At 40.9% G+C, this 15,629-nt stretch overlaps 1 protein-coding gene across 5 annotated transcripts in view; it reads right to left on the reverse strand.

Annotated features, from left to right (window-relative positions):
- Positions 1-15,629, reverse strand: part of TNS3 (tensin 3) — a 437,135-nt gene that overhangs the window by 63,343 nt on the left and 358,163 nt on the right. For all 5 annotated transcript variants that reach the window (XM_032796818.2, XM_032796815.2, XM_075062606.1 and 2 more), the window contains 3 exons: positions 13,169-13,338; positions 12,666-12,792; positions 12,485-12,568 (listed from right to left, as the gene is read on the reverse strand). In XM_032796818.2, coding sequence (XP_032652709.1) covers positions 12,485-12,568; positions 12,666-12,792; positions 13,169-13,338 — 381 coding nt within the window. The remainder of the gene's footprint in view (positions 1-12,484; positions 12,569-12,665; positions 12,793-13,168; positions 13,339-15,629) is intronic.

The raw sequence follows: 15,629 nt of genomic DNA on the forward strand, positions 1-15,629 counted from the left end.
TCCCCTCTACAGAGGCTGGGATTGAGGGTTCTGCGCGTATCTTAGCTGTTCCTAGCTGCCACTCTTCTGGACAGGAGAGCTCTGATGTTGTTCCTGGGATCATGTTGGGCCAACTCACCAGTTAAGGAGTCAAGCCCGAGGCTCCTACCACACTGGATCCACTCTTGGCTTCACTTTTCACCATTCCTTTCAGTTCCTCTTTCAGGCCCTGGTACTTCCGCTCTCATATTCCTTCTTTCCTGATGCTTGCTGTCACTGGCACTCTATATTATCACACGCTGTCTTCTTCTCCTTGTCTATTACCACGATGTTGGCGTTGATTGGGCCTAGTTCTGCCTGTCCGTCGGATCTGAAGTCCCAACAGAATCTGCCCTGCTATTCCACAACCTTACCTGCGGAATCTCGATTGGTCTTGGAGGGTCTAGCCTACGCCTGTGCAGATGTTCTGTACACAATGCCAGCCACTTGGTTGTGACGTTTCAGTGTATTGCTGTTCCTGCTGCATCTTACATCCTGCCACTATGTGTTTGGCTGTCTCTGCAGGCCTGCTCTGCACAGTTCTGCCTTGGGTCCTCTCTACCCCGAGGTTGAGGAAGACACATACCACCCATAGGGGTGAGAGGGGAATTTTTTTTTTTTTTTTTATGCACTGTTCATAACTCTGCCTGCAAGCTACAATTTACAGTAGTTTCTTAGGGAAATACCAGGAAAGTTAATCTTCAGATCTTTCAGTGAATTTCTCAGAAGACTGACAAAAGAGGATTACTTGATTGATACTTGCTCTGCTCTTCACTATCATTGTATGCTCCTTCCTGGAAAATCTGATACAAGTATTCCATAAGCCTTAGCTTCTCAGGAAATTAGAACAGCACCCATTTTTATGTTTTTAATGTGTGTGCATATTTCTACATTATTACAGCTGTTCAATCAGACTTCCTTGCATATTGAAAGATACATTCTAAGGAGAGGGCAGCACTGCCTATTTATTTTTAGTTAGTTTATCTTCTTTCCTCTTGCAAGTCTCAATGAAGTTTTTTGTTCCTTACTGAGTGACTAAAGCAGGTACAGGTTTTGAAAGCTGCTGCCAGGAAATAAATCTATAGTAGCTCTAAACAAAAACAGTAACTTGCTGCAAACAATGTCAGATATGTCCATTTGCTACCTCAATCTGTTCTAACACCACCAGCTCCAATGGGTAGTTATGATAAAACAGAGAATAAAACCTTGTCAGGTAAAGTCAAATTTAGCTCGTTTTTTGGGGGGGTGGGAAGGAAAGGGAAGCACTCATGGAAACCTGAGAAAGATTAGGCAGTGACAATTGTAAGCTGATCAGCAGACAGGTGTAAGTGGCAGAGAAGCATCAGATGTAAGAATTTGGCAGGCGGTAAAAAGAACAATACTCACATATTAAGGGAATATTAGGAGGGCATGGAACAGAAAAAACCATTGGCAGGAGGGTTTAGGACAAAAGGGTGAGATCTTGCTTTATCTTAAACCTTTCTATTAGTTGCTTTTTCTGTTACAACCCTTACTCCCACCCCCCAAATTAGGCACAAATTAGTGCAAGCTGTACCAAAGTCACTTTCTGAGCAACTTACATTACCACTTTGGTCACTGCTGAATTTGACTCACTGAGTTTATCTTTACACAGTCATGGAGCTGTAATATTCCACCTATACTGCAAGGTATTTCCTGCTCTGCACGGAGAATTCCATTGAAAAATACTGAATTCCAGTAAAAAAGGCAGGGTAGGATCCAAAAGTTCTGAGTCTGTACCTTAGTGTGCTGTGTAATCTTGGTTAAACTCAGAGGTGCAAAGTACAAGTTTTTTCTGCAAGTCACTGCCAGCAGTGACTGAAATACTGATGGTCTGAGCTTGTTTTGGCATGACACCCAGTAAGCTCTGACATGTATGCAGTAAAGGGTTTATCTCCAGACTAGTTTTATTGAGTTGAACAGAGTTTAACAGATGTGGTGCAGGGCAGAGGAGATCTGGTACAATACAGTCATAGTCTATTGCATTAGTTTCAGTGGAGTGGTGAATTTGAATCCGTTTGTTTATGATGGTGTTTTGCTCTGCATTTTGTGCCCCTCTTCAAAGAATTATCTTAAATGTTAAATTAATGTTGGTGGAGTCACTCTGACACAATGAGAGGCAAATGTCTCATTTCCACTGCCTCCTCTCACCTACTGAGGTTGTGTCTTCACTGACCAAAAATCAGTGTGTCTTCAGCATGGGATAACTATAAAGACATAGTGGAGACAAGGAAGTGTAGATTTACAGTGAGGTAAACATAGATGAGGTCAATTAAGGGTAGAAGATATAACGCTGACTTCACCTAGTTATCTTGTGGTAAACAGTACAAGTGCCTTGTCTCCAGTTCAGATTTTTATTGCACATTAGTTATCTTGCTGGGGGGAAAAAACCCCAAAAACCCCACGTCATATTTGTGTTTGCAAAGACAAAGCCTATGACAAACATCCACTGAAGTGGAAGCACTGATGTATAGAGCAAAGAAACACAGATGTTCAGAAAGGTGCCAGGCCTGTCATGGCTTACTGTTTTTTTTTAACCCTGGACATACACGCTTTCTGTGTGAAAGAGGTGAGGAAAAATTTTAATCCTTCAGATTGTGAAAATTCTGCTGTTCATCCTCAAAAACAACTGCCATTTCTAATGCAACAGCAGCAATGTTATGTTGCAGGTTCGCTCTCCACATAGTTCTCCCCTGCGCCACCTTCTGATTCAGTATCTCTTGGCACTTTTCCTTAGTCATTTCCTCCAAGATACAATCTGTAACCACAGAGGGTTCATCAACTAGCAATAGGATATAATTAATAAAAGGAAAAACTAATGATCAATAATAGGAAAAACTTGGTAACAGGGCAAACTATTAGATTGTGATACTGTCATCAATGGAGAGTGGTGAAATACACATCACTTGACTAGACAGAACCCATCTTGAACACACTGTCAAGAAGAACCCTGCACTGGCCAGGGGCTGGCCTTGAAGATTTAATGTGTCTTTCCCATCCTTAACTTACATGATGCTAATTCCATTTCTCCATCTCAGATGGAGACCAGATGTCTCGATTTTATAGGAACAGTCCTGATTTTCAGGTCTTTTTCTTATATAGGCTCCTATTACCCCCCACCCCATCCTGATTTTTCACACTTGCTGTCTGGTCACCCTGATCTCAGATAAACATACAGGGCACTATCATGTCTTTAATACAGAGTCCTGTACCGGAGGAAAGGTGGGGACACCCCACCCAAAAAGGAGCACCAGGACCCTTTGGGCCTGGATGGGTTCCAAGGGAGCACAGGGCAACACAGCCACTGTGACACCCTTGAAAAAAGTGCAGCATGTGTACTTGGCCCATCTCACTGGCCAATATGGAAGGGGAGCAGGGCTCAACCATACCTACCCACCCTGAGGCTCCTAGCACCAGCAACTAACTGGCACTAACTTTTCAGAGTTCTTGTGCTCATGGATATACAAACACCACACTGCATGGATCACATCCAGGGAAGAAGACAGGAAAACAGGCTGTTTGTGTCTATTCCACCCCTATACACGGGCACAGAGCAGAGGATAAGCTGACCCTTATTCTATAGGCCCTCTGGCTACTGCCATTGGAGCAGTGTCAATCTCTTTTAAAGCTGTGTGGTCCTATTTTCAACAGATCTGTATTATTCTTTGGCCAGGGTTGACAGTGGGGATACATTTTCTAGTCTTCACTTAGCATCTGAGGGATATAAGGCAAGCAGTCCTGAACCTGGAGGGACTTATTAGCCAGAATTCAAATCGCTGTCAAAGTGTTCACTACACTTTTATTTGTTACTTGAATAACAAATTACACAGAGGGACCTTGATTAGCTGTATGTAGCATGAGACAAAAGAGCCTTTATAAACTTCTGAATGCCATACAGAGAGGACCTCTGTTCCTTCAGTACTGTACAGGAACCTCCTGTTAGATAAATAATGGATCTCATGCTACCATGAAGGCTGTATCTGTGCTTCTGCTATTTAAACTCCAGTTTGGGAAGGTTTGTATAAATCTGACCAATTTATAAATTGCTCTGGGTGGAAACTCAGCTAATCCTCTTTGATCAAGGAAACAAACTGTTTTTTATTTTTATTTAATGAACTGCCTAAAAGTTGTATCGCTTACTAGAGAGGTGAGGAAAAGTGATACTGATATGCTGCACCATGTAGCAGTATATGACTTTGGAACACTGGTATGCACAAGGAACTGCAGATCTGAACACTGCAGGAAGAGGGGTAAACCAATAAGCGTCTTTCTTTTTTTCTTGCTAGTGTAAGGCACCAAATGTGAGGCTCCCATTTGAAAGCAGTTATGAACTTTGTTACAGCCGGCAGGTAGAGGAGGCCATGCAGAAGCTGAGAAGGACCAGCTAGGGCACAGCCAGTGAAAAGAGTCTGTATGATGATGATGAATAAAGTCCTATGGTTTGAGTAGAGGAAAATGGCACCACAGCATACAGAGAAGGACAAAATTAATACCTTTGATACCTAAAATATCACCTTCCGCCCCCAATTTCATCAGAACCATGTTGGGAAAGTGCCCGTTGGTTGAGCAACTGGTTAAAGAACCACCAACACTTGGATGCCAACAGTATCTTCATCTCAAATATCAAGGCTTTAAAAAAGATGCTCTTGGAAATGCCTGAGAAATAAAACACAAAGTTCCTCCATCTGCGACTCATGAGACATGCTGGAGAATTTCACAGCTAGTCAATCTGTAGGACCAAAGAATGTAGGCTTAAAGGGTGTGGGAGGGAACGTACCCTGGAAAACGGCAATTCTGGTCACCAATTGAATGAGCTTCCAGCGTAATGTTGTGGTTGAAAGGGCTAATGTGATCCATGGATGTATAAAGAGGGGAATATCAAGTAGAAATAAGGTGTTAATTACCTCAGTATATGGCACTGGTGACACCACAACTGGAATAGTGTTCCATTTTTGGTGTTTTCACACTTCAAAAGAGATACTGAAATATTCAAAAGGTTCAAAAGAAAGAACTACAATAATATGAGGACTGGAAAACATGATATAGTGAGAGACTTACAAAAGGTCAATCTATTTATCAAAAAAGGTTAAGAAGTGACTATATCATGATTCAGGGATAGACAACCTATAGCACACGTGCCGAAGGCGGCATGCGAGCTGATTTTCAGTGGCACTCACGCTGCTCGAGTCCTGGCCACCGATCGAGGGGGCTCTGCATTTTAATTTAATTTTAAATGAAGCTTCTTAAACATTTTAAAAACCTTATTTACTTTACATACAAGAATAGTTTAGTTATATATTAAAGATTTATAGAAAGAGGCCTTCAAAAAACATTAAAATGTATTACTGGCACGTGAAACCTTAAATTAGAGTGAATAAATGAAGACTCGGCACACTGCTTCTGAAAGTTGCTGACCCCTGTCATGATCTATAAGTACCTACAACACGGACAGAAGATATGTAATAGCAGAGGACTCTTAGTATAATAGACAAAGGAATAACAAGATCAAATCACTGGAAGTTGAAGCTTGATAAATTCAAAAGGAAAATAAAGCACATATATTTTACAGTAAGGATAGTTAACAACTGGAACAATTTACAAAGAGCTTTAGTGGAGTCACCATCACTTAAAGTGTTTAAAATGTGACTGGATGTCTTTCTAAAATATATTTTTTAGTTCAACCACAAGTTATTGGGCCTGATGCTGCAATTACTAAGTGAAATTCTATTGCCTGTCTTATACAAGAGGTCAGATTAGATAAGCATAATGGTTCCTTCTGGACACAAGATTTATGAGACATAGCTAGGCTTGTAAGGATTAGATTTTTAAGGGTAAATGTCAGTAAACATCAATTGCACTGCATACACACAAACAAATGAAAAAGTACTTCCATTGATGATTTACAGATACACAAAGTAAGAAAAATGCTGCATGAGAATGTATTAGAGTTTGATTTAAGGATATCTACTTTGTATATTTTGACATGTGATGTTAACAATTTATGTTTCAATGATTACAAAGCTTTACATTTTTTTATCTGAATGTCCACTGTCATTAAATAGTTATGAGCCTCCCAGAATTTTCTTCAACAGTGAAAATTTGAATAGATAAAAATGGAAAAAATTGCTTAAAAATCTACATTGATATTACCTGTTGAAATTATAAAAAAAATAAAAATCAAATTCTGCTTAGACTAAACAGACGTTTAAAGATTTATTTGTTTCTGCCATAGCTCCTTATGCCACTGCATTGACTATCTTCCTCATTGCCTATAGGACAACAGATTTTTGTTTCTAATTATACAAATAGTCCAGTGTGTTATTCTGCACTGACATTACATGCACTGACAGCAGGCTTTCCAGCATGTTTTTCTCAATAAGGAAGGAAGAAAAAAAATAATACTGAAAGAAACAAATCAGACAGCTACAAACATGCTGAGTACCATGAACTATGGGAAATCCTGCATTGCATCTAATAAAAAATTAGGGGTGGGCCTAAGAAGCAAAGTTGAGATCTGGAAGTAAATTCTTCCTGAGTTCAGGGGTCTTTGAATTGGGTCTTCTCTTTAAATAATAATTTTAAAATCTTACACTTACACACTGCCTTTTTTCTGGATCTCAATGTACTTTACAAGGAAAAGTAAACATGATTACCCCTATTTTATAGATGGGGAAACTGATGCAGTTCAAACTTGACAGCGGCCCTTGCATAACAATGAATGATGCAGCAATTTAAAGTGTGGTTCTATTCTGAAAAGTGACTATGTAAAAATGATACTTTCTTACTTAATAGTTCTGCTTTTCATTCGTTAGCCCTGCAGAGCCACAGAAAAGTATTGGGGGAGGGGGAAAGAGAGTGAGTCAGGGGGAGATTCTTCCTTAGTAAAAATTCTATTGAATGTGCCAAAGTTCTAATCAGTGATGCCTCTGCAAAACCCTTTACAGCAACACTGAAGGCCTATTTTTGCCAGGAGAACCTGGATCGTTAGCTCTGGTGCACAAGGAGGAGAGGACAGAATTTGACTTTCTGAGCTATTTGGATATTGGCAGTCAATAAAATGAGAGTACATTTGATGTGAGTCAATGAAAGCCAATACACTTGGGAGTCCCACAAAGCCATTTCTAAAGAATCCCTTTTTGGAGCAGAATCATTTTTAAAGGAAACTTTATTTATTCAACCAAATAGCAGCAAATTTCACAAGTTCAGAAGCACTATGAAATGTGTATTGATTTCTTTTTTGTCTTTAGCTTTAGCATTTGACATTGCTGAACCTGCTATATGTGATCTCATGGGGACACTGTCATTGTGCAAATCTGCGGCAAGAGAATGCTTCCAACTGGCTTAAAAATGGTTCAAGAGTTGTGGTACCGTAATAATAACTAGCTCTTACATATAGTGCTTTTCATCGGTAGATGCCAAAAACTTTACCACAGAGGTCAGTGTCATTATACCCGCTTTACGGAGGGAAACTGAGGAACAGATATAAAGGCCATTGGCAGAGCTAGGTACAGAACCCAGGTATCTTGAGTACTGGGCTCTATTCCTAAACCACACCACAATTTAAACAGAATATTACAAATTAAAACATTTCCATTGTTGGCTAAAGCCTTATTAGTTCAGGTTGGGCTGTCTCACTGCCAGTGTCACAACTGATGTATAGCTGCAGCAAGTAGGCTGCATCTGGCCCTACGGCAGAACTGCCACATAAACAAAAATAAGTTCCACTTTACCCAGTGACAAGTTCTTCTTACCTTGGTGAACTTTTAAGTAGTTGAGCAGTGCTAGATGGGTTGCTCCATAAAAACTTTGCATCCGGCCTTGATTTCAGTTCATTGGCAAAACTCTATAGTAACTTCACTAATATTAGATTTACTCCACTTTAGTAAAACCACAATCAGGCCCCTCATGTACCAGTCACCACACACTCAGAAATTAGAAATAAAAAACAACTACAGCATCAGATCGTTTAAGTTGACCCACCTACCAATGTCAGATGTTACTTCAGAACACCCCTGCCCAGTGATATCAAGGGAGGACCAGACTGAAGGAGAATGGACTGTGATAGGCCAGGAGAGATAGGAGCTGGTGAAGCAGAAGCCTGGGGCAGCTGAGTAGAGGACAGAAACAGGTGCCAAGATGTACAGGAGCAGAAGGGGGTAGAGGCAGGCGCCTAGGTGGAGGTAGAAGAATGGGGAGATGAGGGCAGACTGGGGTTATATAAACACCAGATACACTCCTTTCCAGAACCTGAAACTGAACCCAGGATTCCTCTGTCTCCAGATACTTCTGCTGTCAGTAAACAGCTGTGAAACCCATAGGCAAGGGATAGGTGTGATTCTCTACCAGCAAAACCACATGGGATTGATTTATCTACTCCTCCCTATGCCCAGAATGGGATAAGGAGCACAGCTATTTCATGCCAGCCAAAAAATAGCCCACTAGTTTTCCAAAAGATTTTATTAGATATGGGGGGTTAGGGGTGGAGTACAGACCTGGCTCAGAAATCCTGCAGAGTTGTGGGGATGTGTTTGGATCTAGATGAAGATTCACGTCCAATTTAAAGAGTTTACCCCTGGGCTTTTCAAAGGAAGCCTAAGGGAGTTAGGTATCCAAATAAGTGTCCCAATGACATACAATGGATTTTGGATGCCTAACACATCAGTTATATTTATTACAGTAGTGCCTATGGACCAACAAGAAAGAGGTCCCATTTTGCTAGGGACTGTATAAACACAGAGCAAGAGACAATCCCTGTTCTCAAGAGTTTACAGTCAAAAATAGACAAGACAGATAGTAGACGAAGACAAGATAAATAAACTGTAATTCATTTGCAGAAGCTGACCCCGGGAGTATATTTACCTTGGACTGGATTCCTCTGAAACTATTTAAGCATTAACTGAGTAAAGGGCAAAGCCACTGCATCTGAATCTTAAACAGGAATCTTGCACCCTGTAGCAGAATTGCTTTATTACTGTAGATATTATTATAGCGTGTGTTGTTGTTATTGTTTGCTACTACTTAAATATTAACTAGGCAACACAGAAAGTCCCGAATACCTTACAAAAAGTAAAGGACACAACACTACTGCTCAAATAGTTTCAGCTGTTGTTACACAGCAATATAGGAACTAGTGTACTGGATTAAAGCAGTGGTTCATGTAATCTGCTATTCTGTTTCTGACAGTGACTAATACCAGAAGCTTCAGAGGGCTTAGGCCCTAAAACATGAGGCATTATAGCCCTACTTTTTCCCCTCCATTGCCTACCTAATACAACTATGGATGTTTTCTGTGTCTATACCAGGGGTCGGCAACCTCTGGCACGCGGGTCGTCAGGGTAAGCACCCTGGCGGGCCGGACCAGTTTGTTTACCTGCAGCCTTCGCAGGTTCGATTTATGAGTGCACAGCCAAAAAGTCCTATCATGCAGGAAACTGTCCAGTTTACCCAATACCATCTGACTTACAAATAGAAAGACTGAGGAAAAGAGAAGGAATTGAGGTGCTGGAGATCTGAGCTGACCTAAGCACTTCAATTTAAAAGCTGCTGTGCATTAAATTTTGTGTGTTTGTGGGGGAGTAAGCTGGCTAATGATCTCAAGTGCATAAAGGTTTCAGTCACCAAATATCTCTACTCCCTGGGCTCCCTATCTTGATGAAACACTGCTGAATAAGCGACGTCCATTTATGAAAGCCCTGTTATCTGACACCAGATTGGGAACATGACTGTCGGGTTCTGGATAACTGAACTTCTGATAATGGTGGATGGATTGTATGAAGAAATACACTTAGTCAGTGGTGAGCTGGAGCCGGTTCCCACAGGTTCCCAAGAACCGGTTGCTAAAATTAGACCTCCATGAAGAACCGGTTGTTAAAAGGCCAGGGAGTGGGCAAAGAACTCCGGTCTGTGGGCCGGACCATCCTGTTGCTCCCAGGATTCCCAGCTGGGGAGGCTGAGGCTCCACCCCGGCCCTTCCCCCGCTTCCCCCCAGCTACAGCGGGGCCAGCCACCAGCACCAGCTGGGCAGCTCAGCTGAGCTCCTGAGTTATCCTCCTGCTTTGAGCTGCCAGCAAGGTAAGAGGGGAGGGGGCTGCAAGCTCTAGGGTTGCCGGGGGGGGGGGGCAAGTGGGGCAATTTGCCCTAGGCCCTGCAGGGGACCCCGGCCCCACGGGTATGTGTCCCCCTGCCCCGACCCCTCCCCCACTCCTCCCCTTAAATCAGAACTTTTTATAGGGAACCGGTTGTTAAGATTTTGGCAGCTCATCGCTGCACTTAGTCAAATATGCTATCTTGTTGGTGTAATTCCCACTGTTCAGAGAATACTAGAGGTTTGATAAAGAGAAGCAAAACCAAGTTTATGCAATCATACACCATCATCCAAACTACCTGACTTACAAACTGTTGTATGCAAAGTTAGGCTGGAAATCTCATGACGACAGATTATCTCATGAGATTTTTATTGGTTCCTCTTAATACTACGGTACTTCCACTTCCGGACCCCGCGGACATCAGGAAATGTAAGAAAATAAATCAACCAAAATATTTCAAATCTCAATAAAAGGTTCAGACTGAAGTAGGATAAAGGTTTTGATCAGGCCTTATTTTCTATGAACCCAGTTTGATCATCCTAAGTAACAAGTAATGTAATAAGGATGCAGAGTTCAATGTATTTTCAGCTTGATTTTCACAGGTGTTGAGCACCTGGGGCTAGTGGGAGATGTTTGCGATAACCACCTCTGAAGATCACCACTTAGTCCTTATTTCTTTTCTTGAAGGAACATACCTAAACCTAACCAGACTCAACTTATTTTGAGCTTTCAAGAAGTAGCATCTGTTTGATTTTTAGTTTTTGACAGATTCTCTGAACCCCATGTTCCTTACAGGACCCAAAACAGAAACACCAAAATACACAGGTTTTGCTTGCATTATTCCCAACTTAGCCAAAGCAAGGAGATGCTGGAAATCTTACAAGGAATATTATTTCTAGCCTGACTTCCAAAGTGGATAGTTCTCTATAAGCATCAGATAAGCAGCCAAATCTTTTCCGTGGTTATCTGAATGAAACCAAACTTCTTACACTTTTGCGGTCTACCCAACTTATACAGCTAATAAGGAAGGAATTCATAAAAGGATGCAGAAAGACAAGGTGGGTGGACCAACTTCTGTTGGCGAAAGGGACTAGCTTTTCAGGTACACAGAGCTCTTCTTCAGGTCCAGTTGGTTATGTGTAAGGAAGGCTCCAGGAGACTAATCTCAAAGAATCATTGGTTCCTGGCACAGTAACTGGATGAAGAACAATGCTGCTTGTTTACACTAAAAGCTATTACATTTTCTCTAGTTTGCATCTTGTTTACATGAACAACTGACTGCAATAGGTGCATAAATGTAACCAAGAGTATCACCTGACCCTACGTGACTATATCACATCGCTTTTTCCCTATGAAACATACAGAAATTAACTTGTGTAGGTTAGGTCAAAGTCACAGCACCATGTGTCTGCTCAACTCCTTTATGTACATTGGTAGGAAATCAGCCGAACAACCCAAAAAAATATTTTGTTAGTTTAACTAATCTCTTTATATTTTTCTGCATGTGTAAGAAAAAACATTCTGAAAGGCTGAAGTCATACAAAATATAATGGTAATGACATAGGAAGTTCTGTTTGGTCTCAGACAAAACACTACATTAAAGTTGGAGTTCAGGCTGAGAGTATACATCAGTAAGTTAAGGGTAACAAAAAATTTACAGGTGTTGTAACGGGAAAATTCAGATGTTAGGCTGAACTTAAAAGAAATCCAAATATAGAAAGACATAAAAATGCACCGGTAAGGCCCCAAAACAACCTTAAATAAGAGACCTTATGACAGTGGAGGCCTGGCACAGCTCTTCCCTGCTGTGCCCCTGAAATGACTCCTGTGCCAGGGAAGATGGGGGTACCTCTTACACGAGCAGCTTACAGCAGGTTTACATTAGCAAAGATTTATGACCAACCAAGAGGATTCTCTTCTGGTCATTTATAACAAGATCACACTAGACAGACCCTCTCCCTTTCCCTATGCAATCATCTATTGGAAACAACCATGCAATATGAAAATTGTTTATTTAACATCTATATTATACTGCAACAACAAACTCATCATAATATCCTTTGCGTCACTTGATAGAGGAAAGACAATTATGGTGCTCTCCTCACATGCAGCCAGTGCCTAAAGAAACTGTACAAATCGTATCCAAAAATCTGATAATGCTATTTTGATAGATTAGTAAATTCTCTATTATTGGGCAGGCACAATGATGATTGCGCATTATCAATTGCTTGCTCTGGCACCACACAGAGGTACTTAACAAGGGTGAACTTTACCTCTCTCTGCAGATGATCTGCATAAGGCCACATGAGGCACATTGGGCCTTTGGGAGTCTTCTAAAGGAAAAGCAGAAGTATGGTTCTTACCAGGCCCAGTTCCGTACATCTCAGGCAGGCTACTGATCTGTTGGCCAGATGGACTCATTTGGCGGTAATGTGGGGGGCATTTCACTGGAAGAGAAAGAAAAGCAAATAACCCTTTTCTATAAATTTGAGATGCTAAACGTAAAACATTCATTAAAAGTAAATGATGAAGACGTTTCCTCACCATATGGTGTCTCTGGTGACACCGGAAAAGCTGGGGTTGGTGGAACAGCTTCATTCCCATTTTTGGTTGGTGAGAAGATCCCCCTGTCTACTTCAACTAGGTCTTCCTGGTAACGTGCCACATCCATCTAGAAGAGGCAAAAAGCAGCAAAATGAGTGTGTGGTAAACCCCATCAAGTCTCTGCAGTAAAATGGGCCATTTTTCATCAGATTATACAAGTTTTCATATCATCTGATCCACTTTTACAATGGAGAGATCTCAGGACGGACACACACACACACGTACATGCAAGTCTATGTTAAAGCCTTTTTCTGATGAATATGACTGTTCTGTTCTTCTTACATTCAGTGACTGTCAGGGATGGCACATCATGCACAAAACCTCATAATATGCTCAACTGCCGCTTATCAGTGTGGGAATTTGTAATCCGACTGTGCTCCTGAATTTGGGATTCTATGTTGGCCAATCATTCACCCCATCTGGAATAATTCTTTCTTATTTACCTCTTTGGTCTCCCCTACAGCAATTAGTGATCCTGGATTTACAGCTTGGTGTATAGCAGTAGATTTCATCCAGCCACACCTGGTATATGATGGCTGCCCAGGAATGTCATTGTCATACTGTCCAAGACTTAACTTCCTTATTCTTCTCCCTGACTCGTCTCCTGGTGAACCTGTTGCAGCAAATAAATAAATAATACAAAAATAAGTAAATAAATACATACATACACACACACACACACAAGATCTTAGCTTCATTAGGCCCGCTACATGGTGCCAGTCAAGTAATTTACCACAATATCTTTAACAACAGTGATTGACAGTCTTCAGTCACCCGTGAGGTTTCCCAGTTACTTGCCTATAACCATAGAGGAAGATGCTTGATTAGATTCAGCCTCGCTGGCCCAGGTTGCTACATATTGTAGTTTCAAGGTGTTCTGAGTTCTAGAAGGCTGGGCAGTATTTCCACTGCTGCCCTTTCTAGAAAGATTAAGCTGGGAGAGGTCAGTTTTATCTGTGGATGGAATTCCACTAGTAGAAGTTGTTTAGGGTATCCAACATCAACACCTTCTGGACATGCTAACCAGGTTTAGGAGGTGAAGTCATAGCTGCTGGCCAGGGCTGTGATCTCCCAGATAAACAGATTTTTAGCCACTAGAGGCCCTGTGCCCTGCTGATACCAAGGGTTAATCTAACTATTATGTATATAATCAAATATGGTGCATTTACAGTTTTTGTACTAAAAATATTCACGATAGCTATCCTATTACGTATATAACAAAGAAAAGTCACATCCTTCTGATGACTGAGGAATGGAACATTTCAGAATAAACCAAGACAGTAAAATGATAACAGGGGATGAGGGAAGAATAGCATCTGTTCAGAAAAAAAAAAGAAAATTCTGAAAGTGGCTATTGGAAGCAATCCCTATTTCATCATTATTGTGGGGATTCAAGACACTAAGAGGATGCTGCAGGAGTTGTTGCTGATTAGTCAGCATAAAAAGTATAAATGTCTAATGCAGTACTTGAGATACTACTGAGCGCTGCGACTGAAATGGCACATACTCCTAAAAAGTCTAAAGATTTCTCTTAAAATACTTCATAAAACATTCCTGAATTTCCAAGGGAGCCTATTTTGATTGTTTTGCATCATTTGAGATAAAGCTTTTCTGTGATAGTTTCCAACTTTAATCTAATTGCTTGGGGCAAGAAAGGACTTCTAAAAGACATCCTAAGCAGTGAGCAGTGCCAGACTCACACTGGGATTTGCCACAGTGCATTACATCTAAATGAGCAGTTGGATCTGGAATATGCATTCTCCAAACAGAATGCACTTTATGGACACATCCATTTTCTAGTCTGAAATTGCTGGCAATAACAGAAGTATGAGATCCAGCAGACAGCAGAAAAGTTTGAACTACAGCATATCTTAACTTTCATTAGGGTAGCAAGGCGTGACCACAGTGCATCCATACACATTAAAAAACAACAACAAAGCCATCTATGCCTGATATCACAAACAGGTGTCTACAAAGAAAAAGAATATTTTACACAACATTAAAAACATTGACTGGGCTCCCAGTGCAATACATAAGGAAGTCGGATTCTGCTTAAATATACATGTGCAGCTCCTGCTGACATCACTGGAAACTGGAGGCTGATAACTGAAGGCAGAATGTCTCCCATAAGTTATACTGTGAGATTGCACAAGGGCTTAGTGTTGTCCAACTCTGCTCCCATGGAAATCAATGAATGTTTTGCCATTAACTTCAGAGACAGTAACTAGGTCAATGCTGACCACTTTTGAAAAATCCTACCCATACCATATAACTTCTAAAATTAGCAGCCAGGCTTACCCAAAACATTCTAACACACAGAGCTTCATCTCACATCTATATTTAAATCTGAAGATTCTACAACAAGCTGTTTTTTAAATACAACTTAAAAAAAAAGTTAAGACTTTTCAAAAAATGGAAATACTGCTCACATTTTAAAGATCCATGTCACAAAAAGAACGTATCCATTAAACTCAAAATTTTAGAAACAAACTTGCTCTCCTCGAGCTAGAATCAATGACTGTAGAATTTCAGAAAGAAAAATATTTTTGAAAATCTCCCTCTACAAGCCCAATTTCCCCTTATCATTTACTCAAAGGCAGAAGGTGCCCAAATCTCATGGACTTTCCAAGGCACCTAATTTCCCTTTGTGCCTTTGAAAATCTACAACTTCACAGACAGGGAATTATAACTACTTTGCAGACTAATCTTGAGTGATGCTAAGTGCCCTCTGAAAAATCCCAGTGTGTCCAAAATTTCTACTGGAACCAGAGCCAGCGCTAGGCATAAATGTACTAAGCAATTGGTTAAGGCCCCGAGCAGGTCAATGCCCCCCCCGCCCGCCATTCACTTATTATTATAAGAATTTGCCTGTTTTAGTATTGGGGGTGGGGTGGCAAAATATTC

This window comes from Chelonoidis abingdonii, chromosome 2 (assembly GCF_003597395.2).
Source record: "Chelonoidis abingdonii isolate Lonesome George chromosome 2, CheloAbing_2.0, whole genome shotgun sequence".
In the NCBI taxonomy this organism is placed as follows: domain Eukaryota; kingdom Metazoa; phylum Chordata; order Testudines; family Testudinidae; genus Chelonoidis; species Chelonoidis abingdonii.